Source organism: Athene noctua, chromosome 18 (genome assembly GCF_965140245.1).
Source record: "Athene noctua chromosome 18, bAthNoc1.hap1.1, whole genome shotgun sequence".
Classification (NCBI taxonomy): Eukaryota; Metazoa; Chordata; class Aves; order Strigiformes; family Strigidae; genus Athene; species Athene noctua.
The window spans coordinates 11,072,032-11,096,228 of NC_134054.1; the positions used below are offsets into that span (position 1 = coordinate 11,072,032).

Consider the following 24,197-nt stretch of genomic DNA (forward strand, 5'->3'; position numbering starts at 1 on the left):
TTTATCCGTGAAATAAAAACCCGTGAGAATGAGATGCTGTGAACTAGTCCTGTGCCTGTATTCATTGCCGGGGAGTGAGCGATCATGACACCAGACCGTTCAAGGACTTACATTCCCTCTGCATCAGAAATGGCCACGGCACAAGTACTCGGTTGTATCAGCGTGGATTTATTGAGTGCAAGGAGAGCTGCTGTGAATTGCTCAGTGTTGGTATATGCAGGCACTTTCCAAAATTGAAATTTGAGACCTGGATTTGCATTGCTTTTTTTTTTTTGTTGAGAGAAAGGAAATTATGTAAGTTCTTATTCAAGATGTTTATTTTGTATTTTTTCTTCTGTTAGACTTCTCTACTGCACATAGTTTTCACCTCTGGCCCTGCTTGTCTTCTCTTCTCTTCTCTTGAGCGCTATGGTTATTTTGGGGAGGTTTTTTTTCTTGTGTTCTGAGGGGGTTTTGAGAGTCATAGCAACCCTAGCAAAACCGTTTTACCGCTGTTTTTTCATTCTTCTATGGGTTGGATTTTTTTTTTAAGCACTTTATCAAAAACAAAAGCCTGTGTGCGACCTTTCCAGTGAGAAACTTCATACTTTGTTTTTCTACTTTTGTACTAATTTGATGGTACATTTTTGTACGTGCACTTTAAAAATAACATTATACATTTAAAGATTGAAATAATTACAGAATGTATCTGTTGCTCAACTCCTAGATTTCTTTCAGATAGAACGTATACCTTCATTTCAGTGTAGAATTTCTCTAGCTATGCAAGACAGCAGAATTCTTCAGACAAAAGTAAGATTCCTCATTAGGATTCAGGAAATTCACTTGAAAGCAGTTTTTATACCTATGGTTTAGAGTGCCATTTTTTCTGATAGTTACAGAAGTTGTTAAATGTGGAGCAAGGACATATCAATTGGCAGGAATGTATTCAGACTAAAATATCAATAATTAATTGGTTGGCATTCAGGAGTCTGAATTGCTGTTTGAGAATGAATTATATATGGTGCTGTAAATTTTAATTTTAGCCTATTAAGCTCTAAAGCAAGAAGAATGAAATATTCTTTGTGCTGTCTCAGTGGATAAAGTGTTTAGAGTATATCCCATTCTGAAGCAGCTCACCTTCAGTGCATCTATGAAATCCAGCTGTGCAGAATTGCGGGTTCAGTGGTACAAACTCTATAGGTGCACGCATGTGGAGAACATATTTCATAATGTCAGTCTTCTCAGCATTGCTGACAAGGATAATACAGGATGCAGTAGTTGGAAATGAAGGTAGATAACTCATTATTAAAAATTTCCCTGGACCCAGAGTGACTAAACACAGAGAACTGGGGGGGGAGGTTACCAGGAGATGTTGTGTCAGTGTCCCTCAGTACTTGCTTGGGGGTTACTGTAGATACATTTCCTAAGTCAGAGCTGTTTATTTAGACAAACTCTGGTTGCTTCTTTCACAGCTCCACCGAAGACAGTCAAGCCCCCAGAGGAACACCTGAAGGCTGAGAACATACAGCTCTCCAATTCCTTCAACTACAGCGTGCTACAGCATCTTGGCCAGTTCCCACCTCTCATGCCCAACAAGCAGATCGTCGAGTCGAACAGCAGCAGCCAGCAGACCGCTGGTGGGAGCAAGCCTGTCATGTCCTACGCAAGTGCTCTGCGGGCTCCACCAAAGCCCAAACCTCCTCCTGAGCAGACAAAAAAGAATAGCGACCCTTTGTCTTTGTTTCAGGAACTTAGCCTAGGTAGTTCATCAGGTAGCAATGGCTTTTACTCCTATTTTAAATAATCAGATTATTTTTTTTAGAGAGAATTTAATTTTTATTTGTGTCAGTAGATCTAAGATAGTTGGGGCTTCACCTGTAGTTGCAAATATTCCCTTTGTTTATATTAGTAAATATATCCTCACTTAATTGCTTTGCTGCTAGACTTGCAACTAATTTTTTTTTTTTAATTGTATTCCATTATTTTGCATTTTTTGATGTGGGTCGGTTTTTTTTTGGAAGCTTTTCTGTAGGAAAACACACACATGTTATTTTTTAATTTGTGTAATGTTAATGATATGTTGCATTAAACTAGCAGCTGAGAGGTTACCTGTACAACTTTAAAAAAGGAAAAAAAAAAAAAAAAAGAGAAAATAGAAAAAAAAAAAAGGAAAAAAAAAAGTTTGTTTAAATTGTATTTAAGGAGATTGTAAGTAGCATTTACATTTATTCAATAACATTAGCATACTATTGCTGGGTTTCTGTACCAGAAATGGCCAGTTAATGTAAAAATGTATGTTATTTCTGCTTAAATTCATTTAATTTTTTTTTTTTTTTTTTAATAAAGGTGCAGCATCTTCTAAATACTTTCAGTTTATCAGCTTTTTTGTGAAGGGATGCTGCATTCTCAGACTTTTATAGTTTTAGATTCTGTATGATGTGGTATTGTATTTTCCATCCACTGTAGGGTAAAGTAAAGGCATTCTTTGCAGACACCTATGCCATTGTTTGGAAACATTCAGATAAAAAGTATTGGTATACTTTAAAAAAAACAATTAAAAAAAAAAACAAAAAAAAACCAAACAAAAAAACTAACAAAAAAAACAAAAAAACTACATTTTATTTTTGGACAAGCTAGTAATATAAGCTTGTTTGAAAAGTTAATTTGATAGGTTTTTTAAATGAATCATGAAGCTGAAAATAAATTTTTAGGTATGTTGGTGCTTAGTAGATTTAATAACTATTTTAAAGAAAATGCGTGAATTTAGTAAAATACTTTTTTGTTTGTTTGTTTAATTTTTTTTCCACTATGCATGTGTAAATGTTTGTAATCTGGCTTTTTCCTCCCCCCTTCTCCAGTGGTATAAAGAATTGTGCCGCTTTAATTTTTTTTTTCCAGTAAAACTTTTGGTACATTATTTGATGTTTACATTAAAATGTGACATTATACAAGGAAATTCAGATATTTTGCTAACTGTTTTGTTTGAGGAACATCATTAAAGAAGAGATTTAATGTTTGTCAAAGCTGTATCCAAATTAATCTAAATCTTCTGGGGATAAGAATGATTACCAGGTTATTTATCTATATGAGTTCTGCTAAGTTCTCCACAAACCTGGCCCTTTAGGAATGCAAAATGAAAAAAAACCACCCCATAATTATGGGATATTTAAAAATTAAAAAGAAACAAATATGAATGAAAACTCAGAAGATAAACTTTGTCCATAAAAATTTCTGGTCTTGCACACTGTTCATACTTTTGCAGCTGGGGAGATAGAGAGGGGTGTTTGTATAGTTTCTCCAGATTAGTAGTCCTCCTTTTACACTTGAAATAACTTTAAATCTGGGAAATATTTTACAGGGACTGAGCTGGGTGTAGTTGCAGTATTCCTCCACTTATTACATACAAGAATTAAAATTTTAGAGCTGTGTGGGGGTGATTTCAGATTTTTACAGCTGTCCATGGGACACCTTACTAATGAGCAGTGGCTGCTGCTGTATTCAATCAGATTTTTGCTCTGGTTACAATCAGGTTTTTTTTTTTGCATTTGACTTCATGTTTTAAGGCAAGGGTCTTTGTGTAATGGGGTTGATTTAAACTCAGTACACCGCAGAGGTTTGCATATAAATTTTTTTTATTATAAATCTTTGCTGGTTTCTGACTCAGAAACTTACCTGAAAAACTTGTTCCTTCTTTTTGCTGTAAAGAAAAGCATGCATAACTCGTTAATTTATTTCCTAATGTCTATACCAAACTAAAGATGCTGGGGGAGGGGAAAGCCCCTGCCAAGTTATGCTTAGCACTTCAGCATAGGGCATCAAATCAAGAGGACCCAAAAATGAGTAGAGGCCAAACTCTGCAACCTTGAATCAAGCAAAACTACTGTGTTAAATGGGTTTTTGCCGAGCTGACGGCTGCAGAAATAGGTCCATGGGAAATTCATTTGCAAGGGCCGGGCGTGTGCTCAGTGTAAGTTAGCCTCAGTCTTTTTAATTTCAGCAGAGCTGCGCCAGTTCTCCTCAACGGAGCGCCTGGCACTGCTCTGTGAGAAGAATCTGTGTGCCTGAACGTTGTAGTCTGTGAAGAGTTCTTGATGAGATGTGCAAGACTATGACAAGAGGAGAGGTAGAGTTCAAATGCACTTCACTTCGCCGAGTTGGCATTGTAATTTCAGGGGTTTCAAAATCACTCATTTATATGGAGCAGTCTTTTGATTCTGTTCACCATATTTGAATATTAAACTAATAAACATCACTTGTTAATTTACTGCTATCTGTCAATTAGTTAAGGGGGAGATGGTCGCATCTCGCCACATCTTTTTGTTTTACACTGGCGTTTTACCTACACTGAAAATATTATGGATGAAGGAGCATTTTCTCTCTGACTTGCAGTTACATTTCTATAACTTTATGAAAATCCCTGCTGGTTTTAATTCTTAAGTTTTCCTAAGTGCTCTCGCCCAGGAGTTTGAGGGTGGTGTGGTAGAGATTTTCTGACTATCAGCTTTGGAAATGTTTAGCCTAAATGTGGCATTTCTTAGAATTTATTTTTTTCCAAAAGATTATTTATTTTGAAATGTCTTTTCTAGCCATTATATGTCAAGTATATAGCTCTAAGTGGGATCTTTTGTTTTAGAGCAAATTATCCAATGTTTATTGAAGTCACAGCTGTTTAAAAAAAAAACCAAACCAAACTGTATTGTAAACTCTTCTAGGGCTTTAATTGAACTCTTATTAAAATCAAATTAAGCCTTACAGATGGCTCCAGTGGGCACTGGCTCAGGCAGCACTGTAAATATGGAGCTGTTGCAATTAACAGTGAAAATTCAAAATGATGAGTTTAGATTCTTGGTTTGTGTAAGTTGTCTCAATGCAGAGGAAATGAATGGAGGCTTAGACATATACACCAAGTATTTGGCTCCTTGACTTTTTTTTATAGCTAAAATTGTACTTAAAAGTACAATTATTTGCCAAATCTGATGCTCCTTGTCCAGGAGTGAACCTGCTTTGTTGTCTGTGGAAAATTTAAATCAGAAGGTCATTCTGACCTAAATTTAGAAAGCTTTTATTTAATATTAAGTTCTGGTTTTATTGTCTTTAATTCCAGTTTTTCATGAGAAAAATTTGGATATCTCATGGGACATTGTCAGTGTGGTATTAAGAACTTAGTATTGAGAGAAAGATTTTTTTAAAATTATTTGAACTCCATAAAAAATTAACCTTTTTTTTTTCCCATTTCAAATAGGCTCCCCCCTTTAAAAAGCTATTTACTGAGTGCAGCTGGTAGGTTTCCCTGGGTATGTTTGAAGACTGAATTCTTATGAGGCTGCAAGGTTTAAACTTGGCCTTCCTAAGTCAGAAAAAGAAACTGGAGAAGGTGCTGCTCCCTTCCGTGAGTGAAGAGGTAACTTGGAGATGGATTCTGAAATAGCTTTTACACCTTTTGACGGTATAGCACTTCCCTTTGGTGTCCTGGGTAAACTTTGTCATGGTGTGGGACATGAACGTGCTTGCCTGGGTTGCTCCTGCCCTTCCTGCCTGCAGTTGTCAACCTGTTTCTGAAAAAAGCTCCTCTGCAGCCAAGGTCTCGGGCAGGGCTCTCGCAGTGTGTCCGTCTTGGTTAGTCCTCTGGCCGCCACAGGCTGTGCTGCGGGCTGGTCTCCTGCTCCCAAGGACACCCAAGTGCAGTGGATCCACCTGGGAATGCACTCGGGTCTGCCCACGGTGCCCAGCTCCTCCTAACCAAGAGATGTCACAGGGGTGATTCCCCTCCCCGTCCAGTCTAGCTTAAACCCTCACCCTGCATAGTGCTTAGCTGCTCTTCAAATGGCAGCCTTAAGGGCTTCCACAATACAACTGATAAATAACTCTTACACATAAAAGCTGGCTAGTTAGAACCAAAGCTCTTGCCTCCATTTCTTCTTCACAGATCCTGGAAGGCGTCACCTAGCATTGTTTGACTGTTTTAATTGTGTGTGCTCTGGCATTACTGACCCTTAGCAGTATGTGAATACTGCTATTGACTGTACAAACCCGGTCAGTACTCTTCCCTGCTTTAATTAATGCTTTGTTCCCAGATTTGTCAAGTTCAGCTGTTTGGTTTGTTTTTTTTTTTCCTAGCTCATGCTCTATAAGCAATTCTTTTGCTCAGTATGTAATACCTCTACTGTAGGTAGCACTGAGAGCAATGTGTTTGACCACTGTGAAGTTTCTTTTTAGAGTGAGCTCAAGCATATCAGAATCTGCACATTTCCAGAGCAATAAGCCCGTGATGCTTCATGCTCAACTCGTTTCCTTTGTTTTGTTAGTTTTTAAGTTTCTAGTTTTCCTAGAAAAACTGCAGTCAATTAACTTGTCAAGACAGATGGTGATGATCTATGGTACCTATAAAAATTTGCACATCATTTTCCTTGACATGAATACTGGCTATTTCTGTTGGTATAGCCATACTTGCGCCAGTATCTTTTTGTTAGCTGTGTCAGGGAGCAAGGATTGAATAGTTCTAATTTTTTTTTTTTTTTTCGTTTGTTCAAGAAAAGTATTGACAGCAAATGCAATGGAAATGTCATTTTGGTGGGGGGTTTTGGGCAGCTTTAGCTTTAGTTGAGAAATGTTGAAGAGTTTTTACCTCATTAAGGGTTAATAGATGTTTCTGATAAATTACAGAAAATGCTCTGTGATCTGAATTATCTAAGACTAGATAGAAGATGTCAGTCCGTTTTCCGTAAGACTTGCTCCCTCCTGAAGGGCAAATCTTTTCACAAGACCAGCTGTAAAGCCGTTGCGGTGCTCCCAGTGAGACCAGTGATAGTGGGCACAAAACTGAAGCAGAGCCCTGGGGTGCAGCCCTGCCAAACCAGACTTGTGCTGCTGATTCTTTTAAAAAGAAAGTAGGGTGGAAATCAGAGTTCATTCCCTTCTCTGCATTTCTCTGCAGAAAGCAGAGGAGCAGCTCATGGTCTGTCTAGATGCAGAGTGTGCATATGCGATGTCTGCATAGCTTGAATTTATGGAATTGCAGAATTGTCTAGGTTGGAAAAGACCTTGAAGATCATCCAGTCCAACCATCAGCCCAACATCAACAGTTCCCAACTCCCCCAGATCCCTCAGCACTGGGTCAGCCCGACTCTTCAACCCCTCCAGGGATGGGGACTCCCCCCCTGCCCTGGGCAGCCCATTCCAACGCCCAACAGCCCCTTCTGCAAAGAAATCCTTCCTAATATCTGGTCTTGATCAAGTATGACAAAGCAAGAACAACCTCATCCTCTACTTCAGCCAAAGCAGAGATGTGATGCTCTTATCTTGCCCCTTAGTGATGATGGAAAGGGGACACAATTAAAATAGATGCATTTAAAACAGATCCTATAGTTGTGTGTGTTGTTTACGGTGCAGAACAGACCAGTGTTTAAGTTATAAAAGTAACACAACATTCAAAAGGACGCTGTCCCACCACGGAAAGTGGATGCTTATTTTAAATGAAGTTTAAACAGGTTTCTTCTATAAACCATTTCTGCACATCGGTCGGGTTCCTGGCATGCAAACGTCCAGCTGCAGCGCACTGGATGGAGCCCAAGGGCTCAGTGTTAATCTCCTGGGGCTGGCAGGATGTAGTGCTGCAAACAGCCGTGTCTCGACGTTGATGACCTCTTTATTGCCTGTATCCCTCCAGAGCTGTCAAGCCCAGGAGAGAAAGTGTCTCTCTGCAGCTGGGCCAAGGATTGCGTTGCAGTGGGGGGAAATTTTTAGATCTTTGGGTCTTTCTGGAAATCATTGCCACAACTGTCAAAGTAAGGAGAAAAAAAAGAGGTGATGGCCACAAGGAAGTGACACAGTGGAAAGGGATCGGTGAAAAAAAAAGTAAGTATACCTGTTCCTTTGTAAACTACATGCTAAGGTGGTCAAACACCCGAGCATCATGCATGTGCTGGCCCTTCTCAGGCATGGACAAACAGAAAAGTAGGAATTTTTACCAAGATTTCTGAATGAAACCACTGCATGTGCCCATCTGTGCTCCATCTGACCTGCGAGACTGGGGCAAGCTCTTTGTCCCCGGCCTGGCTGGGGCTGGGTTGTTTCTGCTGTGGTACCTCTTTGCAGATAAACGCTGTTCTGAGAGCTCAGCTAGCTGCTTGCTAAACAGGCAATTTTGTTCTTCAGGGTTGTTAGTCTGGCACCTTTTCTGCACATTAAGTTCACACAACACAGCATTTAAAAATACGAGAAGCAGATTCTCTCCACGCCTTGTGCCTAACAGCAAATCTCACATAAACAAAAAACTTCACGTCTTCTGTTGCACTGACTCTGTGATTTAACACCTGGTATCTCACAATACTGTGTCACGTGCGGTGCCCTGAGGAGGGGACGGGCACTGATGTTGGTTTACAGAGCAGCAAAGGGCACGTGCCCAAGGCGCCCATAATCAAAGGGGTCTGGCAGTGGCAGGACCAACGCTCAGGATTTCGTGGTGCCTGGTGGTAGTTACATGTTCTGTGAATTAATTTGCACATTGATCATTAATTTGCCTCTTACGCTCTCTGGTGCATGTTTCCAGCTCGGTTCTCTGGCCCTGTCCCAAATCCCCGTGTGCTCCTGTTGGCTGTGTAGTAGCCAGGTTCCCATCCCTGTTTCATTCTGACTCCCTACCAGTGAGAATGTTTCTTTCACGTTTTCATGCTACATTCCTGAAGTTTTAGTGGCTGCTATTTGCTCAGCTGTGAGGATGAAAACTGAAAGTGGTAGCAGCTCCCCCCCCAACATTATATTCTTTTTCCTTTATGAAGGCCAATTACTTTTGTTAACTCTCTCAAAACACATTATCAGCTCCCTGGCAGAGAGATTTAGATATGGCAGAACAAACCTGCTGTAGGAGCAGCGCTGTTCCCACTGTGAATACCAATGACCAGTTTAATGGATGGGTCCCTCATCAGCATTTCTTAATATCTGGAAAAAGAAAATGAAGTCATCCACATGCTTCTCAGTCTAGCAGGGGCCATACGAAGTAGTGAGTGATCAAAAAGCCTCAACTTAAAGCAGACAGAAAATCAAGCTCAGCCAGTTTAAGAGCTTTAGGAGGCATGCAGCTCAGCCGCCTGAGTTGCTGTCTGTGGGTGTAAGGTCTTGCTACCACGAGCTGTGTGTTTTCTCTGCCTCATGAGTAAAGTGAGCCCAGAGAGGCTGTAAAACCTCTGGATCCAGGCCGGACCCCAGCGCTCACTGGGAATCTTTCCACTGACCTCACTGCGGCTTGGGTGAAGCGGTTCAGCCCTGACACAAGCAGGAGTGTGGGTGAAATGGATAAGACCTTCCAGGATGTGTTCATCCGAAATAAGTACGTCTTCCTCTTGAATATCATGAAGGGGAGTAAGCAGCTCCTTGGCTGGGCAACAAGTTGGTCCATCAGGGTGAGGAGCCACCTAGAAATGACTTTGTCCCAGAAGAAGCTTTGCAGGAGAGGGATGGTGCTTCAGAAATGGTGTGAACAAAGGGCTTCCCGGGTGTGCAGGACATGCCCCTGGTCCACATTGGGCAATGAACTTAAACCCACATCCCCAAACCTCACTTATCTCAAGCCATTGCATGTCCAAGGTGACGTTATTTTGGTGATGGTGGCTGAGCTGGGAATGCCTTTGTGCTTGTCAGCTGCTTTGCTTAGATTAATCTGCATTGTGTCTGAATATCCCAACCTGGGGACAGCCACCACAGGGGTCACACAACTACTTTGCTTTCTGTTGTCACATGTAAAGAATCTCCCTAGAAACTAGCCTCTTGTTTTCCAGAACAATAAAAATGCAAATTAAGAATGTCAGCTCTGTACCCAAAAATAAGATTTCAAAACGATTTAGCGTTTCAGAGTGGTTCAGTGACAACTTGAAGACTTGCACTTGTCTCTCACAATGAGAGACAGGCAGAGTTCCCCAGCTCATACTCAGATCTGAGCACCAATGACTGCTTTATCCCAAAACTTTATAATATATGTGTTATTTGTAGTGCTTTTCAACTTCAAAGAGCTCGAAAAATATTAATGCAACTTCACAGAAGATTTCTGTTCTCGCTGCTGCTCTCTGATGGAGACATGCCTGAGTCTGGCTGGGGGCTGCTGGGGCTCAGCGTGCCCGGACGGCCCTGGGCAGCCTCTTGTACCAGCACAAAATTCCTGGGTCTTTTCTTGAAATGCTTCAACATGTCACGAGTTCAGATCTCTTCAAATTGATCCTAAATTTTCTGTCCCAAATTCTGTTTTACTTTAGAATTGTGGACAGCTAAGTGTTAGAGGGAAGGACACTTCAGTTTCCTTTTCTCCTGTTTTTGAAATTATCAGGTGAAAACCTGTGATGTAAAACATTTTTGTTGTTTTTTTTTTTTTTTTCTACTTGAAGAGAAAATGCTGAGCAGGGCCTAAATATTGAACTGTAAAAAAAATAAAAAAATTAAAAAAGACACCCACCTCTTGGTGCTGGGAAACTGCTAGTGCAGAGGGCTTGGCCGGAGGGGCCAGGTGGCTGCTGCAATGCCGCCACCCCCCACAGCATCCCCCATCAGCGATGCCTTGGGATGACATTTCTTCAAGCGTGCTTAAGCAGCGATACACTTTTGTAGTATTTTTGGGACTGACTCTCCTGGGTGTTACAGTTGAAGTCCTTTCCTTCTTGGCAGCTACCTTGAAGAATTTTTCCGAAAATGTTGTTTTATATAGGTATGCAGTGAGCAAAGCCTGATATTCTTAAAAAGCCCATTCACGAGGAACAAATGAGAATTCCATACAGCAAATACCATCCAGAATTACCCTGTCATTCTGGACCTAGCAGAATTTGATGGGCCAAGTGATTCATCCATCAAAATCATTTTCCAGAAAATCATGCTACTAGAAGATTATGCTTTTTATTAAAGGAAAATACCACTCTTAATATTCAGTACTTCTTCACTTTTCCATCAAAGTTTAAGCAGAACAAAAGCTGTATCTTGTGGGTTTCTTGTGCTTAATCCGAAAGAATGGAACTGCACAGTCTAAATTTGTAGGAGAAATTTTTATCCCAATGCTATGCAAAGGGGTTTTTTTTGTGTTGTGGGGTTTTTGTTTGTTTGTTTTTCCCAAATTTTAACAGTTGCTAGAATAGCATAAGTATCTTCTCCTTATTCCAGAGTGGTAAGATAACCCTTTTTAGGGAGATAGAGGAGTACGGCATGAATGGGGGAACAAACTCCCCACAGGGTTAGAATTTCTCACTGTCTCTCTCGGACCAAGTGAGGTGCAAAAGTCCGATATTCCTCATGGATCTACACCAGACATCTCCCTAAAAAGCTCTCTTCTCTGTGCTACAAGCTGCCTTACACAAAGATTTTTCCCTCAACTGCATTAGCACCGGGCACCCCAAATCATCGCAGAGCAGTCCCATACACCCACAGCCCACGCTGGTGCTGAATGCTCTTTCTGCTTTCTTAAAATAAAAAAGAAAAAAAGAGGAAACTAAGCAATAATTACAATTGAACATGCCTTGGTTCTGTAATGACTTAGTTAATGGAGTGCACGTTGTGTAGTGAGACCCAGACTTTTTAAAAAATACAAATCGTTTCGGAACACTTTCTGGGTTTTTTTCCATGGGTGCTGGGAACATCAGTGCTCCGGTTCTGCATCCATGCAGGTCTCCCAGGGGTTCTGGGGGAAGCGAGGCAGCGCGATCAGGAGGAGGGCGATGCCGCAGATGAAGAGCAGGACGAAGGAGGCGCAGGCACAGGCGAAGGACCAGGAGTAGCTGTACTCAATCCAGTCTGTCTCCTTGCTGTCGATCATCCTTTTCACAGATTGTCTCATGACTTCAACAGAGATGATGATGCAGAGACCTGAAGGAAGATAGGAGCGGTGGGTTGAATAACCAGCTGTCAATTTTTCATCCTTAATTAACCACCTCATCTGTCTTTTTGCATACAGGAATTGCAGTGAGATTCACAGGTGAGTCACTGACTTCAATGTCTGAAGGAACCAACGCTTGCAACTGCTTAGAGCCACCCAGGCCATCCAAGTCAGCTGATGACTTGTTGAGTGTGATCTTTTAGACAGGCTTGGATGGCAAACTCAAAGTGGTGGAGGAATAATTGCATTCCCCTGGGAGCTTTTCCAAAGGTTGAGTAAGGTTTTTATTGAGGTGACAATTTGCACATCTGTCTTTCAGGTATTGTGTCACGTCAAAGTATGGCTTGTGTGAAAATGCAGTCTTCATGGTTTTAGGAGACAGCTGGGTATTTTGGGCCTGGATCAGCTGTTTCTTTGGTACGAGTCTTAATAAATGAGATAGTATAGTGTATATCCCTGGTTTAGACTGAGGCTGGCACTGAATATGCTAGAAATGCCCCTTTTAGAGGTAGTTGGAGAAAATACAGACAACCTGCTGGGTAATGCTTGCTGAGCAGCAGGTTTTCAGAGCTCTTCAGCTGGAACACCACACAGGGACTTGTAGCCTGACCATGGCTGGAAAGAAAATGCCCCTTTCAGGGCATTTTTAGAAGTGTCTCCATTCTCCAAGGATCTTTCTAAGTTTCTTTACATTGTCCTATGAATTGAGTGCAAGTATGTGAGTGCTGAGCCTCCTACCTGCAAAGGTGTAGAACATGGATGCTGGCTTCAGCAGATAGTCCCTCTTCTTCCTGAAGGATAGGAGGACGCAGATGGTTCCGATGATTGCAAAGCCAACGCTGAAGATGGCAATGGCTGCAGCTGAAATGCTGTATTCTGCCAAAGCAAAACAAACACCAAAAAAATGCAAATGTATGCAGATTGTGAGCATGTTCCCATCAGCTGTTGTCACTTTGCAGTAGGTCACTCCGAAAAATATGTATCCTCCTACTGCTGTGGAAAGGTGGCTCTGGTGAATTGATTCTTTATAAAAGCAGGGGCAAGTACTGGCCATGTACCTTTTGAACACGAAGGATTTAAAAACAGAGCGGGATGGGGAAACGCTTCTGCACACTTACTGCAAGAGCAAACGGTACCTGTATTGGTCTGATGAAGCTCTGGGCTGGACTCGTTTTAGCTCTGCTGTATCGATGTTATTGTTGAAGCCTTACTGGGCTCCACGCTCTCCTTTCTTCCTCCACACTCTACTCTCAGAGTAAATAGGCAGCTCTATGCTGGTTTTACTCCCTGTCTGTAACGCAGAGCCCTGACAAGGCCCCCGTGCAAGGTGCCCATGTTGTACCCATCCCGAAGGACGGCTCTGTGCTCCACAGGGCTCGAAACCCGCGCAGGCAAAGCAGGCAGGAGGCCAGAGCTGAAGTGTTTGCATAGCACTTTTTTTTTTTTTTTTTCCCTTTAAGGCAGTGATTTCCAGCCCTGTGAAAACCCAGATTCTTCGGGGCATAGCATTAAACCAGTGTCCTGTTTTTTTCTAAGCCAGCTAAGTTGTGCACTGGACACTTTTCCCAGCTGAAGCACACTTCAGTGCCTGAATGGAGGGGAAGAATTTCGAACTGAATAATTCAGGCCTTCATTTACATATTGCATTCGTTTTTAGATTAGTTTAATATTTAACACATGTAGCCATGCATGAACATCACAGTGCCTGATGATATTTGCCTTTCAAGCCATTAAAAAAAAAATATCTCCCAGGCAAAATCATGAAGAATTTTTTTGCCTGTTACTAATTAAGCTCCCATCAAATCATAGCTATTTCTGCAAAAGGGAGCAGCATATCACTCTTTGTTCTCATTGCTTTTCATACCACTGTTTTATTATAATTTTCTTAATGTTTCTCTTTACTATATGCTACAACTGCCTGAAAGAGTTTGTTTTGATGTAAAATCTTTTGCTGGGGCTTAAGCTTTTTCTTTTACTTCAAAGAAAAGAAGTCCTTCCTGATATTTTTCTGAAAGGACTAAGGTGGCATTGGGTGCATTTTTAAGATCATATGGCTGGATCTGAAAGTAGATAAATGAGCAAAAGCAGGTAGCTCAGATGTATGTTCTTCCATCCACTTAAAATTCCCAGTCTTTCCTGTCTTAAGAAACTGCATTTCTTTGTGCAAGGTCTTCCACCATTATCATTTCCAAGGGAAGCAAAGCAGATTGTTTCATATGTGTAATGTAATCACCAGCTTATTTATGTAGCAAAATATGTTGTGTGGCAAACTGGAAAGGGATTTGTCCTTAATGAGAGGGTGAGAAAAAGAGAAGAGCGTATTAGATGAGTGCTAAAAATATTTGGCTTTATCAGCGACTTATTAGAAAAGTGAAAGACTGTTTTCCAAATCCATGCTCTGTAAACACGGACTGTGAGTGTCTTTGTGGGATCCCTGTTCCTTCCTTCCATTGTTTACTCTGGTTTTTACATGACTTTCATATAAAATCAATATGAAGCATAGAATTCCTAATGGTCTTCACAGAGCCTCTGTTCTTCTTTTCAGGGTCAAGACTCCGCTTGGGGTATGATTTATTCATTTAGATTTTATTAATGTCTTCTTCCTTTGATGGCAAAGGCTCAGACTGTCGCCGATAGTGCCAACATTGTAAAGTCGTTTTTATGCTGAAAACACTTTTTGGGGTTTTCACGTGCATTGACATCGTTACATATTTGTGGGACGACTCTAAGTAAAATCACAAGTAAGAGTGTGATCATATGTAAAAATTATTCTTCCCAGGAAGCTGGCATTTGACCTTGTTTGGAGCATTTTTCACATTTTTTCCAGCTCTGATAGAAATTCCTCTACTGCTTTCAGCAGAACCAGGGTTGAGCTCTCATTTTGGGGACCTCTTTACCTTATATCTTGTGTGCACCTCAGGAAAGTGCTTTTCAGGATCATTCTTACCTTTCTGGGTGGTTACTTCAAATATCTCCGAGCTCTGTCCTGGTGTGAAGTGCTTGAAGTAAGAGCAGTTGTGTTCTGAAAGAGAAAAGGAAATTTAATTTTGTGTGCTTGGAAATAGCCGATAAAATGTAGGAAAAATGAATTTGCTTTTTATTGATGTATCAAATGTGCAATGTTTTTAAGGTTCCCTACTCTTGGTGATACTGATAAATTGGAGTTGGATGTGTTTTATTCTGGAGCAGACAAGTGGCACATGCATGCCAGGTCACCCACTCCAGCATGGACAAGGCTGAAGTCCCCTCCGAGAGCTTTGCACACTGATTGCTCATCTCTTTAAAATGTGAATTACAGATAATTTTTCGTGTTCTGCCTTTGGTCATCACACATTTCTGCCGCTCAGCTGTATTTCCTGGTGATGAGACCTGCCGTGCAGCTGAGCTGGCATCTCAGCTCACCTCCCCTCGCCACTGCCAACCCACTCCTTAGCGGCATCACCCCATCGGCTGTAGGAGGGTCAACACTTCGGCGGTGAGCTTGGACTCCAGAAAGGGAGGATGGAGTGTCCTCACCCACCTTCTCCCTCCTGGCTCTTCCCTCCTCCAGCTTGTAGACCCCTGTGCGGCAGCGGCTGGCAGGGGGGAGCAGCCCAGGGTGTTGTGCTGCATGGGTGGGGGATGTCACCACACTACAGGGGTCCCAGAGAGGTGGCTGCTGCAAGGCAGCAAAGCACATGGCAGTTTACTACAATAGGGACACTAAGGGCTTCGTTTTGGCTGTCAGTAAAAAATACAAAAGATATCTGAAGCCACAAACAGTTGTCCAGGGAGGGGAAGGCCAGTCAAAGATGTACAAGTCAAGGGCAAAGAGGTTCCTATGTCACAAAGTTCACTCCCATCAGAGCAGTCTATTAAGCTAATTTGATAAGATGGCAGAGTTAGATAGTGGATAAGCTAATTTGATAAGATAGTAGAGTTAGATAGTGGAAACTTTATGAAGTTCTTCTACCTGGACTTATCATGAGCGTGCTGCCAGGTACATGGGCTATTTACAGAGTGTGAAGTGAACAAGGATCAAGATCGTGGGGCAGGGTGATACTGGGAGGAGGGAAGAGGGTAGATGAGTCTCCCAATAGCCACGATATTGATTCATACTCAGCCTAGTGAGAGTCAGCCAGTGAAGCAGCATCATTGCTGTCAGGAGATGCACGGGAGGCTCTCAGCCTCAGCGTCCCAGTGGGATGGGGAAGGATCTGGTGAGGACCTGCTGACTCGAAGCTTTGGCAGCAGCAGGGTTAGGGTGGAGGGTGTTCTCGCTATTTATAACTGATTTAATTGAAGGTTTGAAGGGGCGTGGAGCTGGGAGAACAGTTGCTCGCCAGGAATTTGGCTGGAAGGGTGCAGTCGCAGAGAGGCGTTGAGCAGCGCCAGCTCTGATTGCGCTATTCTGCTGAGCCGGGCTGGAGAGGACACGCTCAGCGCCTGCCCCAGCACCCCTCCTGCCCCCGGGGTTGGACTCCCATCAGACCCAGCAACCACGCCAGGATTGCACCAAGTACAGGCACTGCCTGCGGCAAGGGGCCGCTTGGTTAACACCAGCATCTCTTGTCCATAGATAGCGCCAGTTTCCAGGAGATACTGGTCCTCTTGGGCACCCAGGCTGGGACAAGCTGCTCCAGGGCAGGTCGTGGGGTAAAGCTGGTGCAGGGTCTGGAACACATGTCCTGTGGGGAGCGGCTGAGGGAACTGGGGGGGTTTAGTCTGGAGAAGAGGAGGCTGAGGGGAGACCTTATCACCCTCTACAGCTCCCTGACAGGAGGGTGCAGAGAGCTGGGTTTGAGCCTCTTTAGCCCAGTAGAAAGCGACAGGACAAGAGGGAATGGCCTCAAGTTGCGCCAGGGAAAGTTCAGACTAGATCTTAGGAAGCATTTCTTTCCAGAAGGGGTTGTTGGGCGTTGGGATGGGCTGCCCAGGGAGGTGGTGGAGTCCCCATCCCTGGAGGGGTTCAAGAGTTGGGTCAATTTAGAGCTTAAGGATCTGCTGTAGGTGGGAACAGTGCTAGGAGAACGGTTGGACTGGATGATCTCCAGGGTCCTTTCCAATTGGGATGATTCTGTGATTCTGTAAAGGCTGAGCTGGGTCCTGGGTGCAGGATCATGCAGGATGCGCTGTGGGTTTCTGCCTGGGGGCACAGAGTACATTTCAGTGTTTATTTATGGCATTTATTTCTAGTGGCAAGAAAATACCAGGGTACTGTATGTTACCTGCTGGTTCTTGTGGGTTTTTTTTCTGTCACGTAAATGGCAGGTGTTGGAGTTATTGATTTAAGAAGGATTTATTTTCTCTTTCCCAGGAGATAGGCAATTGTAAAGCAGCGGGTTTGGGCCCGTTACTGGAAGATTCCTTGAGACTCTCTTATCTACCTAATTTTATAAGCTGACTTTTATTTCATCTGCAGCTTCTCCTTGCTGGAGACTAGGGTAGTGTTCAGCTCTGGCATCTCCTGACCTGTTCTTTATTATCCTTGCAAATGACTGGAGGAGATATATTTGAACTCAGACCTCTATGACTGAAATGACGAATTTTGAGCCCCCGAGCAGAAGTTGTGTGCCTCTGCCAGCAACTGAGTGGTGGCTGAGGCTGAGCATCATCATGTCTGGTGATCCCAGTTTGGGGATCCTTTCACTCCTGGGCTAAAGGGGAGGGAGGGAGGGAGATGGGATAAATCTGGGACACTTTATTTGGATTGTTTGGTTTGGCTTTTAATTAGTTCTCTGAATAGCCTGAACTCAAAGGAGTCCCCAGGTGTGTTGGCTGTACAAAGCCCAAGGTGAAGCCATCCAGACATGGTGTGATGGGGGACACAGCACAGCTTTGTGTGCACTGCAGGTGAACCAAACCAGCCCAGTCCACCCTCTGGTCCTCATCAGAGTGGGGGCGCACACAAACCCTTCTTTTAGAGATGGACTCGTCTGCAGGAAAAGGAGCTGCCTCTGTGTCTTGTGGCTTACAGCAAATCTTTGCCAAGGTACGATAAATGGGGTTATCACAAAAGGGGGGTTAGCTCTAGGGGAGGTGTTTTTGGAGGTGTTTGTTTTCAGTTTAAAGACACTTCAGTGCTTTGCTGAGCTAGGAATATCTGTTTCAACAAGGCTCCCTGTTATTCAAGAGATCTGAGGGACTTCAATGCCTCTCTGGTGCCATCAAGAATAAGAGAAAAGCCCATTTGTGTCACACCACATTTACATAATGGATAGAATTTAAAATGGGTTTTATAATGGATGAAAACCGTGTGGCAATCTTTGTTTCTCTCCACCCCTAATTGCATTATCTCTGCCACGAGGTCACCTCAGTGTGCTGATGGGGACAGTCCAGGGGCTCTGTGGTCATTAAGGCTTGCACGAACTTCAGGGTTGTAACACACAGCATCATCCCTCTCCCAGGTCACCTGCCCTTACAGCCCTCCTGGTCCCCTCCCTTCAGACCCACCATTCCTGGATGACCACGGTGTTGGAGGCAAATTGGCCAATTCATGTTTCTGCTATTCGTGCAGAGCCAAATTCCCCTGCTGCTCACGCCATGGGGCTGGATGGCAGCTACGCAGCCATGGGGCACAGTCAAAATGCAAACACGTTGAGCTGTGGTTGAAACTTGGGGGTCTGCAATCTAGAGAACCATGGGGGGAGGAAGGGCAGAAGGGCCACGAGAAGTTTGGGCCGTGCAGAGGCTCAGGTGGAGCTGTCACCCATGAGCTTTGGAGCGACAGGCTGGGGAGGGGCTGGAGCCCACCTTGCTCTTGAACCTGAGATGGAGGTTTTATAGCAGGTGGGGTTTTGTGGCAGGCTGGATGGTTAGAAAAACCTGGCTTTTAATGGGGGGTTTTCATTTGTGTTAAGTCTGGGAGACAGGACCTGCTGCTGTGATCAGAGGAGGTGTTACAGTAAGGGCTGAGCGGTGGGGGGGCGAGACCTTGGGCTCCGACCTGGCCAACAAGCCAGGAGAAGGCCTCTGACACACACTGAGTTCTGGAGATGGTATCTCCAAATAGTTTAATTTCATACCAGTCTTGCAGAGTGAACCTCTCGTACGGACGCAGGGAATGAGACAGCCCTGCTGATAAGCCATTTGCTCGAGCACTTTTCCTCTCCAGTTGCCTGAGCGCAGGTTCCCATATTTACAAGGACCTATTTAACCTGCTGGCAGCACACGCGGGCTCGAGAGCATCCCCGCTGCGCCTGCCCAGCGTGCAGGCACACCACAGCCCCCTTTGTAGGGCAGCACCTACGCTGGACTTACCGGCAGCAAGTCAGTTTACAGCCGGTAGTAAACTGCCCCGGTGCCCACTGACCACAGTTAAAAATGTCTCAGTACTAATCTGAATTTGCCTGATTTTAACAGCCATCTCCCTGATCCTTTTATTTCTTACAGCAGGATGCTGAACCCTTTCCAATTTGTCAAGATCCTCGGAAGAGCGCTGTAAAATTTTAAAGCTCTGCCTAAATCACAGCCCTGCTTTGTGGACTGCGAGCCAAGTCTTCCTCCCCATTTTGCACACTGTGCTGAGCTCAAAAACTAATAAATAATGTTAATCGTGCCATCCATTTCCTCTGCAGGGAGTGACTGGTAAATGGTTATTAATGCAGTGATAAATTCTTATGTTTCTTTTCCAGCCCTGGCAGTAATGTCTGGTTATGTCTCATGATTTTCAGGAAAACCAGTGCCCACATCTGCTTTTTTACTGCACGTTTTTTCATTCACATTTTCTTGCCTGCTGCAGTTTTCACAACCCCGGTGTTTCCCTGCTGACATCTCTTCCCAGAAGTGTGAAAGCTAATGCAAACCATGCGGACGCAGCATCATTTATCAGCCCGGATACACAGGGGCTCTGCTTCCCCCCCTCCCACCCCACGCTGTGTTCCCTGTGTGAGTAAAACGGGGATTAAAATATTTATATTATAATTGAGGTGCGAATTTCGCCCCTTGAAATCTCAGATGCTGATTACGATGCAGGATGTCATCCAAATTCCCAAATACCATAAAAAAAAAGCTGAAAAACCACATGCGGGGTGGGGTGGGTGGCTCAGCTCCTCCATCATCACCCGGTTATTCGCTGTGCCCAGCAGAACGGCAGCGCTGGGACGTGACTCAATGCCTCTGCAAGCACATGCTGATGTCTGTCAAAGATAGTAGCTGCTTTCGTGCTGCCCTGACTGCGAATCTGCTTTTTGCAGACAGCTGGATATTTATGCGTTTTATATTTACCCCGCAGTTGTGCAATTTTGGAGTTTATCCACCAATTTCTGTTGTTTTTCCTTTTGTGGGAGTTTTCCTCGGTGTGCGAGGAAAGCCGTACAGTGAGGAATATGTCTCCGGGCACGTAAGTACCTTCGTGAGAGACATTAAGCATAGAGATGACACACTCCCAAATTTGGTTAGAGGCAGATCCAAACGCTGTGGCCGAGCTCCTCTCTTCAGAACGTGTAATTTGGCCAAAGAGATAAAGAATTGCAGTAATACAGGGACTATACGATAAGCCCAGGCAGTAAGATTTTTTCACAGGAAATTTTCAAATATGTGTTAACATATATTTCATTTCAAGCAGCGAGTCTAACATGAAGGCAATCCTGTTATTTCTGTTCTGGAAAGCATCCAGTACCCTATGAGCCTTCTAAAAAGGCAGCGTAGCTCAGTCACGGAGGGAGTGTATTAGTGCATACTGCGTGAATGTTGCTGACTTTGCGATCAGCAAAAACATAATGAGCTCCTTTTACCATGGGAATGTAACGGTCTTCCCAGAAAGCAGCCGTGCCCGCTCCCCCGCTGCCCTCCCTATCGACTGCGCCGGAGAAACCCACAGTGGAGACGTGTTTGGGACCCGGCTGCCTCCGCCAGGAGGTGAAGAAGCTCAGTAAGTCAATGAGAAATTGTCAACGTCAGTTTATGCCTTTTTTTTTTTTTTGAAGTTGGCAAGACCTATTGCAGGCACCTCTTCCTCCCTACCCTGAGGAACAGTTACAGAAGTAGCTTGGAGATAACCTAATGCTCACCAGGAACAGGCTGTTCCTTCGTAGCTGTATGGATCTGGAAATTCTAAAGATCCAGCTATGTGTGGTGGACCCATAAATCCTCTTTCTTGCTTGCTGTTGTCAGTGTGCCTGGGCGCTGCGGGACCCATGCTTGACGTCAGCAGAATTTCCTCCATCCCAACTTCACTCTGTGATTTCCACCGTGCCTGATCCTCCTCCCCTTCCCCCTGCCACTGTCGTCGTTATTGCACAGGAGACTCAAATATGGTCACAAACAGACGTGCAAGGCAGCACAGCGCACATGTACAGCAAGAGGGATGAAAACGAGGTGTGTTTGCAGACATGTGTTTGCAAACAGCCCCATGCAGCCCCATGCCACAGCAACACAGACCCTATTTTCCTTCTGCCATGTCCTGCAACCTCCTAAGCAAAGCCTGGTGTGGCCGCCTGGTGCTTTCTCCCATGCATTGGTCACCTACCTCCTGGCAGGCTTATTGGCCCACAGCCCTTCTGTTTGGGACCTTTCTCTTGCCTCAAAATCCTCTTTGTACAGAGTCGCCATAGCCCAAAATGAGCTGCTCCGCAGGTGGTGTTAGATGCCTCCACTCTGGGGCTCAGCACGGCCCAGTGATCAGTCACTACGGCTGCAAACAGGAGCGAGACGCCAACTAGGATCACGGAGAACGTCAGCCGGACCTTCAGGGGTTTGCTCTCATCCATCCTGCTCCGGACCGGTGCTCCCAGCAGAGCGTGGCGGGTGATTCACGAGGGCTCCCAAAATCCTGGCGCATCTGAAGGTTCACAAACGTCAGCCGTCCCGCGCCGGCCGGCCGCAGGCAGCTGCTGGGCTGTGTCAGCGCCGTGGCCAGGAGGTATTAATGCACGTAGGGAGCGCAGCGCCCGGCAGAGCTCAGCTTTCTGCCCCGTCCCGCTGGGTTTGTTTTGGATTCCCACAAGCCGACTGGGTGGGCGCTCGCTCTGAGTCGCTACAGCTGCCAGCCAAAGGCTGTAAGCTCTTGACTTGCGGCGTGCCCAGAAATAGGCATTAATAGGATGATTAACTTTTCAGAGGGGTTATAAAAATATATGTGTTTATAATAGCGTTGGGCCTCAGTTTGGTCTGATCCTAAATAGTTTAATAGCCCCGGTGCCCACAAACTGCACACCCGTGCCTTCAGCTCGCGGCAGCCTCTGCAAGGAGTGCAGGGCTGGGTGTCCCTCCAGAGCCAGGCTCTGCGGCGTAAAGTGGCAAAATAAGCAAGCTTATTTATTTTATTGTTTATGATTATGATGAATATTTTTAAATTAACCTGGAGTATTCTGAGGAGCCTTGGTTTTTTCTGGTTTTGGAGGGGTTTTTTTTGTGCGTTTTGCCTGTTGTTTCTTATGCAAAACCTCTCGAGTGCTTGCTTGTTTTCCCACCATGCAGGCTTGCCTCGATGCATACAGTAACTCCAGCATTCGCCTGGCACGAGTGACTTCTGTCTCCCTAAACCCAGACTGCAGGGGCTGGGGCCAACCTCACTCCTTCCCTTTGATATTTCAGCTGATCGTAAAGCTAATTTGATGATAATGTCAATGCAGAGGCCACTATGGAGACGACATTACAATTGCAATGTCAAACTGAGGAGAACGACAATACCTGAATGTCAAAAGAATGGTTAAAATATGTCAGTGGAAAGCTGCAAATATCACGTTATCATGTCAAGATAATGTCAAAGCTACTCCAGTCCTGTTTTCATGAACACACCAATTTGATGTCAAAATAAAGGTGCGAGGTGTCAGCTCAAGTTAATGAGGACAATTTGAAGCAAGGAGTTAAGGTGAAAGGGGAGTGTGGGAAAGGGAGAGAATATAAAGAATAAGTTAAAAAAAAAAAAGATTCGAAATAACTGTAATTGAAATATGACTTAAAGGGGTTAACTTTACATTGCTTGGTGTGTGACTGGGCCAGCTTAGACACACCCGGGGATCAGGGTGACATGTCTAACCTGGTATTGGCATCTGATGTCCTGCTGGGGCGGTGGGAGTCATGGGGAGGGGAAAGGGACTGGGGATGTTGCTGGGGACATGGGGCGAGGCAGGGACCAGAGACCACGGGCACATCTGCAGGAAGATGCTCAGAGCACTGTGTAGTACTGTGATATGCTGGGTTGGGGCTGGGAGAAATACTAGAGGTTTATATTTAAACCAGAACCAAAAGTTCTCATGAAAGTGGAAAATCCTAAAGGGAATGGACTTTAAACCAGAAAAAGAACACATTAAAAATTTAATGCCTTTTCTTTTGAAGCAATCTGTTGTTAAAGTTCACTAGACATCAGTCGATCTTGGGCACTGCATCCAGACTTGATGCCACAAACTCCACAGGTCCTCTGCAAGCTGAGTGCAAGGAAATGAATGTGTGTTTACAAATGTGGGCACAAAGCAAGGTTCTGGATGCTGAGGAAGCAAGTGCTAATGATCATGCTTTAGACTAATTGCAACCTACAAGGACTGCAGGGGTGGGAACTCATTAATATTTTTGTTGGTGTTGTTCTTTGTGTCTCTTCCAGCACTGGCAAGAATCAGACTTTTTGTTCTCGTTTAGGTACTCTCATCTGGATAAGTTCCTCAGGGTTTGGTTTTGTTTTGAGTTTCCTAATAATATCTAGGAAACAACTAAAGTGAAATCAGGAGGGAAAAACTCATCCTTCCCTCCCCCGCAGAGCGGAGCTGAGAGTGTGAACGAGACACAGTGAGCTTTAACAGGAGAGGCAGCGGCTTCCCTGGAGATTGAAACCCCACATTACTGCAACTGAGATGAAATATTGTCCCCAACCCAAAAAAAAAGGGACCTAGAGCCACCGGCCCATGGGAAAGAAACTGTTTCGTGGGGTTATTGCTCCTCACGAGCCCTGTGGGTTTGTTACATGAGCGGACGTAGCTGCATCACAGGGGCACTGCTGCCTCCTCCTCCCGGCACAGGCTCCGTGCGTTTTGGGGGCCGCTGGCAGGTATTTGGTGATCGTGGCTTGTGGCCCCTGCAGTGGCCACGGCAAGAGCCAAAAGGCTCCTCTGCCCATGGGCTGAGCCTCTGTCCCCAGCCTGGGAACTTCTGGCCCGGCGCGGAGGTGAATTTGCCCTCCCTGGGAGGCCGGTGAGCTTCGTGGGCCAGGTGAGCATCTGGCCAACTGCAGAAACAAAAATGATTTCTGGGGGAGCAAAGGACTGAGAGAAACCCCAAAAGTTTTCTGTGCATCCAGAAGACCACGATATCTAATCCTCTAGGAATGGTTCCTGCAGTCTCCCTGGGTCAGCTGGCAAGTATTCACATTTAAAAATCAATATCACATGAAATATAACCAGGCTATTAATGAGGACCCGTTGGGAAGCGGGGAGGGTTGTAATTAGTTGCACTTTAGCAG

The 24,197-nt window shown here is 44.4% G+C and overlaps 2 protein-coding genes across 4 annotated transcripts in view; one reads left to right on the top strand and one right to left on the bottom strand.

Annotated features, from left to right (window-relative positions):
- The window catches only part of HELZ (helicase with zinc finger), a 90,782-nt gene extending 87,780 nt beyond the window's left edge, over positions 1-3,002 (top strand). For all 3 annotated transcript variants that reach the window (XM_074921889.1, XM_074921890.1, XM_074921891.1), the window contains one exon: positions 1,452-3,002. In XM_074921889.1, the coding sequence (XP_074777990.1) occupies positions 1,452-1,783 (332 nt within the window). In that variant the 3' untranslated portion in view covers positions 1,784-3,002. The remainder of the gene's footprint in view (positions 1-1,451) is intronic.
- An 8,527-nt stretch (positions 3,003-11,529) lies between these two features.
- Positions 11,530-21,513, bottom strand: CACNG1 (calcium voltage-gated channel auxiliary subunit gamma 1). The gene is made up of 4 exons (XM_074922224.1): positions 21,273-21,513; positions 14,772-14,846; positions 12,563-12,700; positions 11,530-11,814 (listed from the first exon to the last, which is right to left on the bottom strand). The coding sequence occupies exons 1-4, from the start codon at positions 21,511-21,513 to the stop codon at positions 11,588-11,590; spliced, it is 681 nt and encodes a 226-aa protein (XP_074778325.1). The 3' UTR covers positions 11,530-11,587.
- Between the last annotated feature and the right edge of the window lie 2,684 nt (positions 21,514-24,197).

What these genes read in the sequence shown, in the direction of transcription:
- CACNG1 (XM_074922224.1), bottom strand. Translation starts at nt 21,513, where the DNA reads ATGGATGAGAGCAAACCCCTGAAGGTCCGGCTGACGTTCTCCGTGATC. An exon ending in GCCAATAAGCCTGCCAGGAG is followed by an intron (nt 14,847 to 21,272) that starts GTAGGTGACCAA and finishes TTTCTCTTTCAG; the next exon opens with AACACAACTGCTCTTACTTC. An exon ending in CATGTTCTACACCTTTGCAG is followed by an intron (nt 11,815 to 12,562) that starts GTAGGAGGCTCA and finishes ATCTTCCTTCAG; the next exon opens with GTCTCTGCATCATCATCTCT.